The 14,948-nt window shown below is 41.1% G+C and overlaps 1 protein-coding gene across 1 annotated transcript; it reads right to left on the bottom strand.

The window, feature by feature from the left end:
• Positions 1–3,315: 3,315 nt before the first annotated feature.
• Positions 3,316–14,712, bottom strand: LOC145391498 (betaine--homocysteine S-methyltransferase 1-like). The gene is made up of 9 exons (XM_080266120.1): positions 14,544–14,712; positions 12,788–12,917; positions 12,233–12,351; positions 11,248–11,353; positions 9,194–9,279; positions 8,763–8,922; positions 5,942–6,112; positions 5,460–5,688; positions 3,316–5,144 (listed from the first exon to the last, which is right to left on the bottom strand). Exons 1-9 carry the CDS (start codon positions 14,556–14,558, stop codon positions 4,964–4,966), a joined length of 1,197 nt encoding a protein of 398 aa, XP_080122246.1. The 5' UTR covers positions 14,559–14,712; the 3' UTR covers positions 3,316–4,963.
• Between the last annotated feature and the right edge of the window lie 236 nt (positions 14,713–14,948).

Genomic DNA, 14,948 nt, shown 5'->3' with positions numbered 1-14,948 from the left:
GATTAAGACCCGTCACTAGGATGGCAACTTTCTGAAGCTTATTTTTACTGCTTCCAGACGATTTTATTCAGCTTAGTAGAGTCCCGTAGTAGCGAAGGGATTAATGAGAGCTATTTGTAACTTCTCCAGTACGTAGTGTTTCGCCTAAATTGAATAAAATCTTCGGAATTAGCAAGGATATAATGCACGTCTTTAGGCCGCTGGAATAAAACCAACTCTCTCTCTCTCTCTCTCTCTCTCTCAGGCTACACTGGAACACCGTGGGACAGAGGAAGGCGCGGAGAGAAGTGAAAGAGAAAAACAAAGCACTAGACCAGTTCGCTTCAGCCTTCAGGAGAAGGACGGAGATGCCACAGGACCCACCGCCACCATCTCTGTTCTCACACTCCACCTCTGTCTTCGACTCTCGTTACTGAGATAGGCTACACGTTGATAATCTTTCTTGTTCATATTGTACCTTTTTTATATTTCGTGTTAACTTTCTTTTACTCTTTTTCACTCACATGCCTCATCTTCTACTCACACCTCCATTGTACCTCTCACTTCACAGTTCCACTCACATTTTTCCACCATCTCAGTCACATTTTCCCTCCCTCCCCTTTCTCCTTACTCTAACAGTTAGACACATGATCTCAGACTCAGTTACATTCGTCATTTCATTCTCCTCCACTCATACTTTCTTACACTTTCCGGCTGACACTCTCGCTTCCACTCTTACCTCCCTTCCACTCGCTTACACGGAATATTCAATTAATTCATTATCACAAAAGGAACTTACTGGTTAAGGACCAACGAAAGCTTAGCTCGATGTAATACAAGATTGTATGTCTTGCTGAAAGTGTAGGACTGAATATCTGTAATAATGAAATAGTTAACTCCATCACTTCGAAGACATCATTTACTTTAGTTTTAGCGGGTCCACATGAATGTTTGGCTTAGAGACGTTTCGAATTGGAGAGTCTAATTATGCCCTCCATTAACTCATTTATTAATAGAGATTCTTTCTAATTTAGTGTCGTGGTAGCATGAGTAAAAAAATCGTAGTGAAGATATTGCGAAGAGGAGATGATGAGAAGAGGGGAAGAAATATACAAAATTGATGGACTAGAATGCAACTTAAGAGTCCAGTAAGCGAGAGTGGAAGTAAATCGATCACTGCACAAAAAAATTGAAATGTAGTGTATGCAGTAGTGCTGTAGTTCCATCGTGTCGGTGATGCTGGACTGGTTGATGAAAAAGTGTATGCAATATGAGACAAGTGAGACAGTGTGATGTGTATTAGTGTGTGTGTGTTGTGGTATTGTTGTGCTTGTGCCTCAGAGATTAATAATACCCTACCTCTCTCAGGCTACTGTTACGCTTTCTAGGCTGAATCATATGTCTGGCATTAAGTGGAATAGGGTTAGAGTTGCCCGGATCGTGAGGGTGTTAAAAATTCACTTTGTGGTTGACTCAGGAATGGTGCTGATCATCCACGTAAGGCACCCGTTGAAATGAGCTTACCTTCAGAGAGATGATGCTTGACTTTTTTTTTTTTTTTTTTAAGCATTAGGTGTGGTCAATTGCATCGCATCACACAGTAAAACGAACAATACGTCATTTAAGGAGTAGAAATGTAGAATGAGAGGACGAGGTTAATGAAGAACCAGGTGAAAGTTTCGAATCAGACTAGAATACAAATATATCTTTCCTTATATGCGAGGTATGATAAAGGTAGCGTGTATTGTGACCGAGAGAGCTGTGAAATTGGTGTGAGGTGTGGGAGGGTCTTACACAACACACTGGCTTTTCTGACCCCTTTAATATGTTACTGGTGTTGTGATATATCACATATTTAACTTTGTCACAATAAACGGGTATTAATCGGTTAGTGAAATAAAAAGAACTGATCTTTATTAACCCTGATCGCTCGGATTCTCTCGGCTGAACGAAACCAATTTGCGTTAGCTTGGGCAATATACATGAGTTCGTCCACTTTAGGGCACGGGTGAATAGAGATCATTTTGGGAGAATGTATTTCAGATGAGATTCATTGTCTTATGTTAACCTGAATTAAATAACTAGATACAAGTAGCAGCGAAAGGGTAAGTAAATAATCTTTAGTCGTATTCATCCAGAGATTCAAAGTTGTGCATCATTTAATGTTTTAACAAAAAATATGTACTGTATCAAATTAATGTTACTCCACAATAACAACTACCACAGTCATGAGACAATAAACATTCGACATTACTCTTAGGATTTAAGTACCTAATATGTTGCTGCGATCAACTTAGCAAAATCAACTTCATAATCTAAGAAGTTAGAACCACCAGGTCTGACTAAAGGTTTAGTACTTTGAACAATGTTTTATTTCCAGTTCCTGTTGTGGGTACCTTGGTGTTAGGCGATGCTGTGTGTTTCTTGTTTTTTAACCTCATCATTAAGAGAGATTTCCCTTAACCCTTTACAACGAAGACGAGTCTAGTCATACTGTTTCCGTACTATTTGATTTAGCTTTTGCTCGGATTTACTTTATGAAGCCTTCCTTAAATCTCCACTATGAGGGGTCTCTTTCAGGCTTAAAATTGTCTGGCGAGTAGCAAGAATAAAAGAATATAGGCGTAATCGAACTTAAGGGAGTTCATGGAAATGGTAACCCGTTCACTGCGAGAGGTCTTCCCATAGCTGAATATAATTGTCTGGTAGTGGTAAGAACAAGTGAAAAATTAAGAAATCGTAGTGAAGGAGTTAAAATAGAGAACGTACCAAACAATCGGTATCAAGATTCATTCATTTGGAGATGCTTGGACAGGTAAATGAGTAGCGTGGAGGTGGTACCCAAGGAGAAGGAAGTTAAGAAGCTGTTCCCAAATACTGCGGTGGTTGTATTAGTCGTGATGAGGTAAGTGTACTACTCAGTTTTTTTTATCGAGGCGAAGATGCACTTGACAGATTGGTGATTTCTGGCTGAATGCAACATTACTTCATAATCTAGCATTATTAACTGACAACAAATATCTGAGGGGGAAATTTGGGTTAGTAAATATTTTTTGGACATGTTGCATTCAGCCAGTCATCATCAACCTGTCAAGTGCATCTTTGCCTCGATTAAAAAAAAAAAAAAAAAAAAAAAAACGGAGTATAGTCGAGTTACTTGCATTTTATAGATAGCTCTAACTTGTCGATTCTCTCTCTCTCTCTCTCTATCTCTCATCACTCCTACATACAGGTTCATCATACCGAAACTGACAACTGTTCCAATCCATAACCAGTGATGGAAAGAAAAGATAGCATTTAATAATACTTGAAATCTTTATTTAATACCAGCTCTTTTACACGTGAACATAGAGTAAAAAATCGGAGTCCATAACCGTAGATGAACAGTACTGTCATCGCTAACACTAAAAAGTAAGAGCTAAAACCAACTTAAAAACCTAATACAGTATAGTTCTCAGTGTGTGTGTGTGTGTGTGTGTGTGTGTGTGTGTGTGTGTGTGTGTGTGTGTGTGTGTGTGTGTGGTGCAGCAGAAACCAGAAAAAGAATTTTGATGAAGCTGGGTAGCATCGTTGCAACAGCGTCACAGATGGGCATGTTTCAATAGCAAGTTGGCTGAATTTTTCTAAGGGGTATTTCGACCCCTAATAATTGTTCCCGTTGGTTTTACATTACTTGGAATGCGTCGGGGAGTTTCCGTGGATTTTCTTGCATCTCCGCAGGAGAAACTTCTCATTTGAGCAAGTGGTGAACGGCCCGATAGGGGCCGCTAGGCTCTTGAACTAGTCTAAGAGTTGAGACTGAGAAAAAAATCCACTGGGAAAATTGCTAATATGTATAACCCCTTGGTACGTTGACCTCCATACCTCCAAACACTTTTACTTAAAGATTTCGTGTGCTGGAAGAATGAATTCTATGTTATCCATCCAGTTCTAAGTCTCAAAAATAATAGTTTGGCGGTAGCAAGATACAATGTATCGTGTTTAAATCGTGAGATTATAGACGGATTTTAACCTCTTCAGTGCGAGGATGTCTTTTTAATTCTTGCTACCTCCAGACTTTTGAGATTAGGAGAGACTTTGCAATCTGAAGGAATTAGATATAACCTTCAGTAACCCTGTCGGAGGTAGTACCTAAATAGAATATATTCCGAATGTAGAAGACTAAAATAGAAATGAAGTCCATGAAGTGAAGAGGTTTTGGACTATGGTCTGTATTCTAAGAGGTGTTGTAGGCTTCGTGGCGCCGTTTACTTAGCGATTTGTTCTGCACCTAACACCTCAGTATCCTCTTGTCTGTCACAGATGCAAATAAAAACGATGTAAACGGCACAGAGAAGCCTTCAGCTGCAATACACAAAGTATATCGTTTAGGAAGAGATGTTACGAACCCTCCCGTGCTATTTAGAACATCACCTTATATATTGCCAGACATCCAGTCCCAGGGGGCCATTCAGGAAAAAAAAAAAAAAAAAAAAAAAAAAAAAAATTCACCGTTTCTTCCATATGCTCCTCTACCTCAGTCTCAGTCTTCCTCTCCTCATCCTCCTATAGACTTATTTCACTGCTGTATACCTTCAGCTGATATAATTGGTCGTGTTAGGATGCATACATCTATGAGCAAAATATTAAAACTGCTAAAATAATAATAATAATAACAGTGTTCCTAGTAATACTTCCTCGGCAAATTTATTATTTCTAAGTCATCTACATTATCAACTAATGTTTTTTATCTATAGTATCATTCGTTTCAGCTAATGCAGAACTTAGTATACACATAATATTCTCTCTCATACCAAATAACTTCCCGAGTCTTCCTTATCCCATTTGCAACCCTTAAATACAGGATTAACCCAACCTTTTATTCTCATGTATTCTTCAGTTTTCTCTCTTCCTGCATGAAGCCATCATTTTCTCGATCTCTCACGTTCTCTACATCCCTTGTGCTCTCTTGCTCTCTCACACTCTCACCTTCCCCCAGTATGTCTCAGTGTCCATTAACAACCTTCTGTCTCAGCTCATTAATTTCCTCTTCACTGGTGGCCGCAGTCTTCTGCTTCAAACTTGAGTCTCCTGCCGTCACCCCCCAGTTGTCGGGTTTGGACATTGACGAGGAGAAGGGACGACCAGAGGCAGGCTTAAGATTCTCCCAATACTTGCGACCGGCTCTGTAGGGGGTTTAGGAAGGTGAATTAGGTTAAGATGACGCATATTAAAATTTATATTTAGAAATGTGTGTATTTGTCAATCATCGTGGCCGTGATGGCTGAAACTCGCCCCCATTCCCGTTAAAATAGGTCGGGGATGTGTGGAGGGAAGAAAAGGTAATAAATGTGTGGCGGGTAGGCAACTTTTAAACCTGCAGTGGCGAGATGGATTTGACGCTGGCTTAACAAAGGTGCTTAACGGGCACAATGAAAAAAAAAAATAAATAAAAAAAGCAAAAAGCGGCGAACTATGTAAATCCAAGTCTGTGCACATACCTCGCGCGCACCCACGGTTTGGTATGCATCTTGAGTCCCCCCGCCCATTGCTCATGTTTCTGAGAACCTTCAGGCAGTTTTCCTCTCTCCTTGGCCAGTTCCTCAGCCACGGCGCGAATGTGATAGGCCTCAAAACCGCAACAGCCACCGATGTAGCGGACTCCCAGATCATAAGCCTCACGAGCATAGCGATGCATGTCCCAGCGGGTGCAGATTCGGGGCTCCAAACCTGAGGGAGTGAGCGCTTGGTTTACTCCCTTACTACGAAAGTTCTTCCCTAAGCTAAATAAAATAAGCTAGCTGTAGCAATAACATAACATCTAACATTTAAACTACCTGTAGCAATAATATAAGATCTCTGAATGAAAGGGAGGATGTGGATGTTGGTAGTTGGCTATCTCCTCTACGACAACTGTACCCTAAAAGGAATAAAACAGTTTGGAAATGTGGTAGACTATAGAAACACACAAGTGGACACCAACCGAAGGGAAATTCTGGCAGATCAATGAATCCCTGCTTCTGTGCATCGGGTGTGTGGAAGGCGAGGGGCTGGGCGATTAAATGTACCTTGATACCGGCAGCATCCAGGGCCACCTTCATTTTCTTCAGTCCTTCCAGGGTCACGAACGGGTCAAAGTGGCAGTTGATTCCCACTAGAGAATGAGGGGAAAAGAATGAGTTAGGGAAGAAAAAAGAAAGAAAATGAATGACTGAAAGGATTTTTTTTTTGTGTTTGTGTGCTTTGTGTCTGCATATTTTTGTATGCATATTTGCTGCACAGGAGATAGTGAAAGAGAAAGTATAAATGAGAGTGAGCAAGACTGACAAAAGTACTCTTATTCAACTTCCATTCGAGGGTAAAGAAGTGAAACTTGAGACAAGTGCATTGAAAATGCAACTTTTCAACCGTCTCGACAGCTTTTTTTTTTTTTTTTTTTTTTTTTTACCAACAATTCATTAAGAGAAGTGGTTAATACAGTGTCATACTCTGACACGAACGGCACAACGGTTAAAATTTATCTTGATTCTTATAATAATTTAACTTTTCCAGACAGACATTGAAAAAACAATTAGCTTTCAACCCTGAACTGCTAAAGTACACCTAATCTACTCAAGCACTACCCACCTTACCCAACCGAACACAGCCCCATGGGCACCCCTAGGCGGACGCACGTGCGTCCATTGTATGTCCCCCAGGCAAGAAAGGGTCCCCTGGGGCCCTGTTAGGGAAACCTCCTCGAACTTACTTAAAGAAATTTCATATTGAACAACAATAAACAGAATAATATAACCAGATATGTTACCTAAACATACTGTATACTCAATCATCATTACAAGAATTTGATAACGTTATCAGTAATTCATGAATGAATGCACAATGTAATAGAGAATTTCATAAAAAATAAATAGGTACCCCTGTCCTTACGTTCGGGATGGTTTTCTTTAGTTTCCATAATCTTGTTTTATATAAAGTCGAATGCTGTATTTCGGTCTCTCTGATATCTTGGATAATTGGTCACCCGAATGATTATTTGATAAAACAATGGTTTTATTACTAGCTAATTTCCTATATAAGAGACTCACAAAACAATCGATTATTATTATTATTATTATTTTATGCCTTTCAAATGCTGCAGAACGTTCATTGTTTACAATCGGAGAAGAAGCGAAGAAGAGTTTATTTTTTTTTTTTTTTTATATATCTCTTAGGAAGTTGCTTTTGCATTTTTTATGTCTGCAGTCTCCATAAGACTTCACAGTTTCATTTCTAAGTATTGCGGAATTGCAGCAGCCGTCGGTTCAACCAAGTCATAGGGCTATGGGATGCATAGCTTAATAAGCCTGAATGGATAGCCTATTACTAAAGGTAAGGAAACAAAACCATAGTGAAATACTACAGTAACAGACGATATGAATATTCTTTGAACTGTAGGGATAATGCCATTTCGGATTTTCGGTGCTAGACTCTGCAGGCTCCACACATAGGCTTATTATGAACTAGACTGCTTAAGCCTCTCTGTGTGTGTGTGTGTGTGTGTGTGTGTGTTGTTGTTCTTGGCATTAGAGAAAACTGAATGACGACACCTGTATAAGTTTTACCTAGATAAAGATTTATGTCATGATTTGCTTCTTATAGCCTATAGTTCATTATTCATTGTTAGGTTAAATATGCTGTATCCTATTCGTCAGAATTTGCTTATCAGCTTTCTGACTGACAGAATCCTTCCGACTCCCACATGCTTTTTAATAATGTAAATATTCCTCTAGTATTGACATTCTCGGTGTGACATTAAATACTAATCTAAGCTGAACACCCTATGTTAGCTCCACTGCCAAAGAAGCATCTAAAAAACTGGGGCTCCTATACAGACTCCGAGAATTTTTCACTGACGAGCAACTGGCCATAATTTATAAAAGTCATCTGCGTTCTCAGATGGCTGATGGAATACTGTTCACCTCTATGGAATGGATGTGGAGTGTTTGCATTGAGGCAGTTAGACAAAATTCAAAAGTACTATCGATTTCCTCAGGAAGAAATGATGCTTGTGTGTGTGTGTGTGTGTGTGTGTGTGTGTGTGTGTGTGTGTGTGTGTGTGTGCGTGCGTGCGCTTGGCCTTACATAATTTCCTTACTCGGTTACACAACTGACTCAATATTTTTAACGTACACTGTACATCTTTACAGACTGACGAGAATACTGTTGGTAAAGATGTCAAAAAGTGGTGCTTTTAAAAGAAAGGAAGGTCTTAAACGCAAGATCAGGAAGCTGGTGAAAATCAACGTAAGTCTAAGACAGCTTAAAAATGCACTCTAAATTGATCAAAACATACACACACACACACACACACACACACACACACACATAGCTGAATTGGCTAGCTTTGCTCGCCACCCCCTAGTCCTTAAAACTGGGCCCCCTTACAACATGTGCGTCCACCACGACTACTACTGTGGGCGCCCCTGCACAGCCCTAACCCAAATAACGTTTATCCCAGACCATCCCTGACACACCCAAAGCTACCATACTCTAATCATTTACCTTGCCCAATCCAACCTGATATAACCTACCCTAACCTAACCTACCTAGACCAACATTGATCCACCCAACCTGTATCACCTGTCCTGCTCCAATTTAACCTCTCAACCCAACCCACCCTTCTCTAGCCTATCCTTGTGCAGGTATACCCTACTGCACCCTAAATTATCCCAACAGAACCCTACGCTACCCTACCCTGCCCTACACTACCCAGCCCTACTCTTCCCTACCCTACCCAAACACCCTTCATCACCCCCATGCCTTACCAACGTGAGCCCCAGCCTTGGCCATCCTGACGCCACACTCGCCTGCCGACACCCCGTGCAGATCCCCCTCCGGCCCAATACACATGGACGCCACCACTGGCAGGCCTGACTTGACACACACCTCGATAGCCCACTCCATCTCCTCAATGTGCTCGAAGTACTGTAATGGGAAAGAAGCAAGTAGTACATATAAAGGAAGAATACGTAACTAGACACACATTTTAATGCGAGAAAACTGGTTCAGGTTACGAGTTGCTGAAAAGCCAGACGTAATTCCACATCTCTTCCTCATTAAACATTTTCAGGCTGCATAAATTACTCCTACTCGACACATACACCTATATTCGATGCACACACCGTAAACGATATATGCTGTACATAATCGACACATACACCTCCCACTCGACAGTGAGCACAGGCACAAGACTCACCTCGGCAATCAAAAAGTCCACCTGGTGCTGGACGAAAACATCTACTTGCTTCTGGAACTCCTTCTGGGTGTCCTGCTTACTCATGCCTGCAAAATCAGTAGTCATTATCATCATCATTGCTATCATTATTATTTTTTTTATTATACAGGGAGTGACAAAAACATAATCACTCACTGTAACCCAGGAAATCATAAATACATTGAGCCATAATGTGGCAACCAAGCTAACCCCACATGAGCTTTTTAATTTGTTATGCTGTCTAATCTCAGTTAATTAGGCCTTTTGCGCGGTGTGCAAGCTAGCTAATTAATACTGGCAAGTGTTCCATAATAGGCTAATTGACCGTCAGAAATTAAGGGGGACTGCACACACACACACACACACACACACACACACACACACACACACACACACACACACACACACACACACACAAAATGCTGACGATCATGACCATCAAGTGATCCTGACCGACCCGGTGAATTACACACACACACCTTCCCTCTCACAGATCTTAACCCCTTGAATCCCGGTGTGACCAGCGTATTCTTGCTGCTACCAGACGATTTTATTCGACTTAGAAATGAACTCCCGTGATGAAAGGGTTTAATAAGGCTGTATCTACCTCCTCCAGTTCGAAAAAGTTTATCCTATGCTGAATGAAACACAGGAGATGGGGGTTATAAAACAAAACAGACGCCCCCTACTTCAGTGTTCTGAACGCGGCCATTAGTGGTTTCTTCAGCGCGTCCTCCTTGCATGTCCCTTTTTTATTTTTATTTTAGTTATTCATTATTTACTGCTTTGTTGGATATCCTTTTTATATCAGTTCTATTTATTATTGCTGTCATTACTTACATTGATACCAGTAACGTTAATTTGTCGGTTCCCCCTATTTACAGCACTTTTTATTAAAAGTTCTGATATCTTCGAACCCAATCACGACATAATGAGAACCACTTGTATTCCAATATCTTATTTAATATCTGTGTACTTCTTTCACTGTGCTAAGAAGGAAAACAAACTCACAGTTGGATTCAAACACCAAACCTTCCGCTCTCGCTTTTATTTGTTTTATTTACTTATTGTAATTTATTTATCTATCCGCGTGTGTTGTCACGGACTCTCTTCCCTACATCCAGTGTGGGAGGCGAAAACTCTTACCACCAAAAGCATTAGCGTCATTCACGCACGCTTTTCACACTACGCTTTTCTTCATAACATGGACCAGATTTTCCTGTTTTTGCGTCTTGTTTCACGACGCTCAGTGACAGAACAAGTTGGTGCCAAGGGTCACATCCTTTCTATAGCACTTCCTCGTGACTTGCATCATATTCTGGTGTCAGTCAAATACAGTATTGAAATTCTGCATTCAGTATGGAAAGATGGCAATTTTAGAAAAAAAAAAAAAAAAAAAAAGGAGCACAGGCAGTTTTACAACCAAGTCCCGTGACTAGTCGACAATAATTTTTCAGTGTCACGAGCGACGACGTATACTATGTTCATTCTTCCTGTTAACACATTATTATTTTCAACTTTAGGAGGTATCTTTATGTAGTTTCTGAACTGTCTACCCCCTCCCACAAGTTCGAACAATTTCAAGCAAATAAATTAGCATGTCAACAGCAGGAATACAATAAAAAAGATGAAATTAGTGACGTTAATTTAATGCCATATCTAATCCCTCCACTACCAAAACTCTCTAACAAGGAATAAAACTGGCAAGTAATAGCAAGAACAGCGTAATGACCTCGGGGTAAAGGGGTTCAGGCTTGATAGCTTTAAACACCGTATTTTATATTTCTTTATCTTTGTTATCTTAGTGGAATAGTTCTTATCGTTTGTGTGTGTGTGTGTGTGTGTGTGTGTGTGTGTGTGTGTGTGTGTGTGTGTGTGTGTGTGTGTGTGTGTGTGTGTGTGCGTCATAAGTGATAACGGAGTGGAACAGACATGAGATAAAACTGTGTATCAGGCAGAGAATGTGAGTGAGATAAGGTGACGGCATGAGAGAGAGAGAGAGAGAGAAGGGGGGAGGGGGAGTGGTATATCCTCACCTGAGAGATAGGTGGGAGTCTGTGACAACCCCCCGGCCACCAGTGCATCGCCCTCATCCGCCACCTCCCTGGCAAGGCGACACGCCGCCTCATTGATGGCCGCACACTGCAGAACCACAAAAATAAACCAATAAATAAGCAAATAAACGAGCATGCCAATAAATAATGATACCAATAATCATGTCATTAAGTAAGCCAATAAGTAAACAAATTATGTGCCCTGAAAACGCCAATTATGATGCTGTGTACTTAACTAACGAGTGATGGCTGTGGGAAGAACCTGCCTTTGGATAAAGTAATGTTCCTAACGTGTTACAAAGGTCCAGCGTAGCCCGGTGCACAGCATCACTCGCTGCAAGTTGGAAGGTTTGAAGCTTGATTTTGGCCAGTATAGTAAAAACTCGTCCTTTAGATCTCAGGCTCGTCCACGGGTATATCGTGTGTCTTCATCCCAGCCAGTATATAATTACGGTATCGAAATAGTGAGAAATAAGTGATAGCCTCACTTTTCTGGCCTGCTTAACTACGTTTTATGCCGGAAAAAGATTCACGATCGTCTGACAGGTCATGAGATAAGCAGCCTCATTACCCAGTTTATGAAATGATTAGTTGAGGGGATTTACTAACAAAGAGTATATGTCAGCTACAGGGGAACTAAAGCTAAAAGTAAACAAACTTCTGAGAGTACATTAGCGGGGCACATAATTTTCTCACAAACTGACTGTACTGTAGTTCTTAGCGTCTCACTACCCCAGTCCGCAAGCTTACTGTGTGAAACGAAGTACACTGCACGTTATTTTTGTATTCTACATATCCATCTATCCACGTCTGCTTTACCAGCCTATATCAGTATGTACTTATAACTATCTGTATATCAATCCATCTGTCTGTCTATCCGCCAGTGCATCAGTCCGTCCATCCATCTATCTATCAACATTTATACTTATCTAGCCAGGCATATTCAGTGTGTGTCCATGCATCTCACCGTATACTTCTTGCTGGACTCGTTGCCTCTGTTGGAAAGCTTGTCGTCTGATGCATAGAATGTGAAGGCCTGCATGACGTCAGCACCGGCACGCAGGAACTCACGGTGCAGCTGACGGACTGGTGGGAAAAGGGGAGAGAATTAACACCTTGGTCATATGTGGGTTGGGTTACAGAGAGAGAGAGAGAGAGAGTCACCAGACTACAAGGGTAGAGAAGATTTACGTAAAATTACATTCAAGGGCTTCTATCTCTATATCGTCTTTCGTGCACTCATTCACACACACACACACACACACACACACACACACACACACACCTTGGCCATATGTGGGTTGGGTTACAGAGAGAGAGAGAGAGAGAGAGAGAATGTCACCAGACTACAGGGGTAGAGAAGATTCACGTAAAAGTACACTCAAGGGCTTCTATCTCTATATCTAGTCTTTCGTGCATACACACACACACACACACACACACACACACACACACACACACACAATCCATCCCCGGCACCTGTGTATATCTGTGCACTTATGTATACATATATCTATCTTACCGGCTTCAGGATGTTCCACAGTAGCCTCTGGGGTCCACGGTCCTGCCTTCACGTAGCCTCTCTTCTCCAGCGCAAACACGAACCCGCCATCACCGATCACCGCACCCTCGTCCAGTCGCTCCAGAAGTCCCTAGACAGGATTAAGAACAACACCATTTTGAGTGGGCTGACTGGGAAGATTGGAGGAGCAAGGAATGACGAAGGGACCACTCTAAGCCATGGTAAGTGTGTGTGTGTGTGTGTGTGTGTGTGTGTGGAATGCTGTGGTGTTTATGTTAGCCTGTCATGTGTGTGGGGGAGGGATTTGTGTATGTATGTATGTATGTTCACGCATGCAGGGGTGAATGGTTAATGTTTATGCATGAGTGTGTGTGTGTGTGTGTGAGAGAGAGAGAGAGAGAGAGAGAGAGAGAGAGAGAGAGAGAGGCCTACGCCAAAACGGACCCTCTGACCCTTGTAAAAAAATGTGTGTTCGTTTATCACTCCCTCCCCACCCCTCTCCCTTCCTCCCTGCTTCTTCCCCCTATTAGAGAGAGAGAGAGGCCTACGCCAAAACGGACCCTCTGACCCTTGTAAAAAATGTGTGTTCGTTTATTACTCCCTCTCCCTTCCTTCCTGCTTCTTCCTCCTATTGTCCCTTCTCATTCCCTTCCCCATTCTATCCAGCTTGAGTTAGTTTGGTTGGCAGATGCACCAGCCCAGATTATATTGTTGCACCGTAGTGTTCAATACTGGGCAGTATATTTCAGGGGATGTGGGGCGGAGGATCACCCTAGTAAACAGTGATTTATTCTAAACAAAATTAGCCTGCACCAAATACCTACACTCGAACGGTCTATTTCTGTTTCATCTTGCTGTACCTTTCCACTTCCTAAATACGCGAGTAGAAAAAAAAAAAAATGGTGCTCTACTGGTGGTGGAAGGCAAGGAAGTATGCGCAAGCAAACTTATGGCTGGGTGCTCAAAACCCAGCTGGATTTTTTTTTTTTTAATATCACTAATTTGAGACCACATGCAGTTGATAATTCATTTCGGATCGCACTCTAAGGTTGAGGATGTAGTATTTCTATCATGGGCTTTTTGAACACACACACACACAATATATATATATATATATATATATATATATATATATATATATATATATATATATATATATATATATATACAGTATGATATTGTGTTACCTTTAAAATATTCCGAAATCGCAAGCTCTTGACTCTAGAGAAACATTTTCTCATTTCGCTTGCGAGATGAAAACATCTGTATACTGGCCATATTTCAAGCAGTCCCCTAACGTTAAACCTCACCACAGCATAAAGCTAGGGTGGCTAAAAATAATGATGTGATTCTTTGACACCGGTATTAGCAAAGTCATGTCCTCACAATGTGAAAATAGTGGCAATAGCAGTAGTAGCTGTTACCCCAGGTTCACCTGAAATGTTGTCTTTATGTGGGAGGTGTTACCCAGTCCCCCACATTTCGAACACGTGCCGTATTGAAATGATTCAGTCTAGCTTAATTTATGTCTGTCAGGCGTTCCAGACAAAAATATACGGTGCACTAGTTGCGTGTAACCTTTTTCTAATTTTCATTCAGCATTTAATCAGTATAAAAATGAATTAAAAGCAACGCATTTAATGTAGCTGTCCATTTTGAGTAATGTATTAAATGTTTTACGCTTAATAATGCCGCTGATTAATGCGCATTGTAAGTCAGGGTTATTAACGAAAAACCTGCCTACCCCTTACGGTACCTTTTTCGGAGCCATAGCGAATACGCTTGTGTTGCAATGTGAATTTTCTCGTACAGACTTGCACTTATAATCCCTCTGGAATAAGCCACGTCTCGATTTTCCTCAGGGGTGAATTATTCCTCTCGAGCCTTCTCTAGAGTGGATAGACTGTACTGCTCTCCCTCTTGAAGCTTGAATGAGAATAGGGCCGAGGAGCGCCCCTCGCGATGTTATATACCTGGCGATGTTATTGCCCAAACTTTGAGAATTTTTCATTTATTTTTGTTTGCTCTATCATTTCTTCGGACAGATCTCACCACATATATAACTAATATGCCACGTCTAACTACAAATATAACTAATGTGCTTTAGTAATTGACTATTGCTAACATGAAAAAAAGCGAGTACCTGTATGAAATCCTGCAG

Source organism: Coenobita brevimanus, chromosome 18 (assembly GCF_032717465.1).
Source record: "Coenobita brevimanus isolate Jiangsu-jjx chromosome 18, ASM3271746v2, whole genome shotgun sequence".
Taxonomy (NCBI): domain Eukaryota; kingdom Metazoa; phylum Arthropoda; class Malacostraca; order Decapoda; family Coenobitidae; genus Coenobita; species Coenobita brevimanus.
Note: the sequence above shows the minus strand (reverse complement) of the source record. Positions and strands in the feature narration are given on the sequence as shown.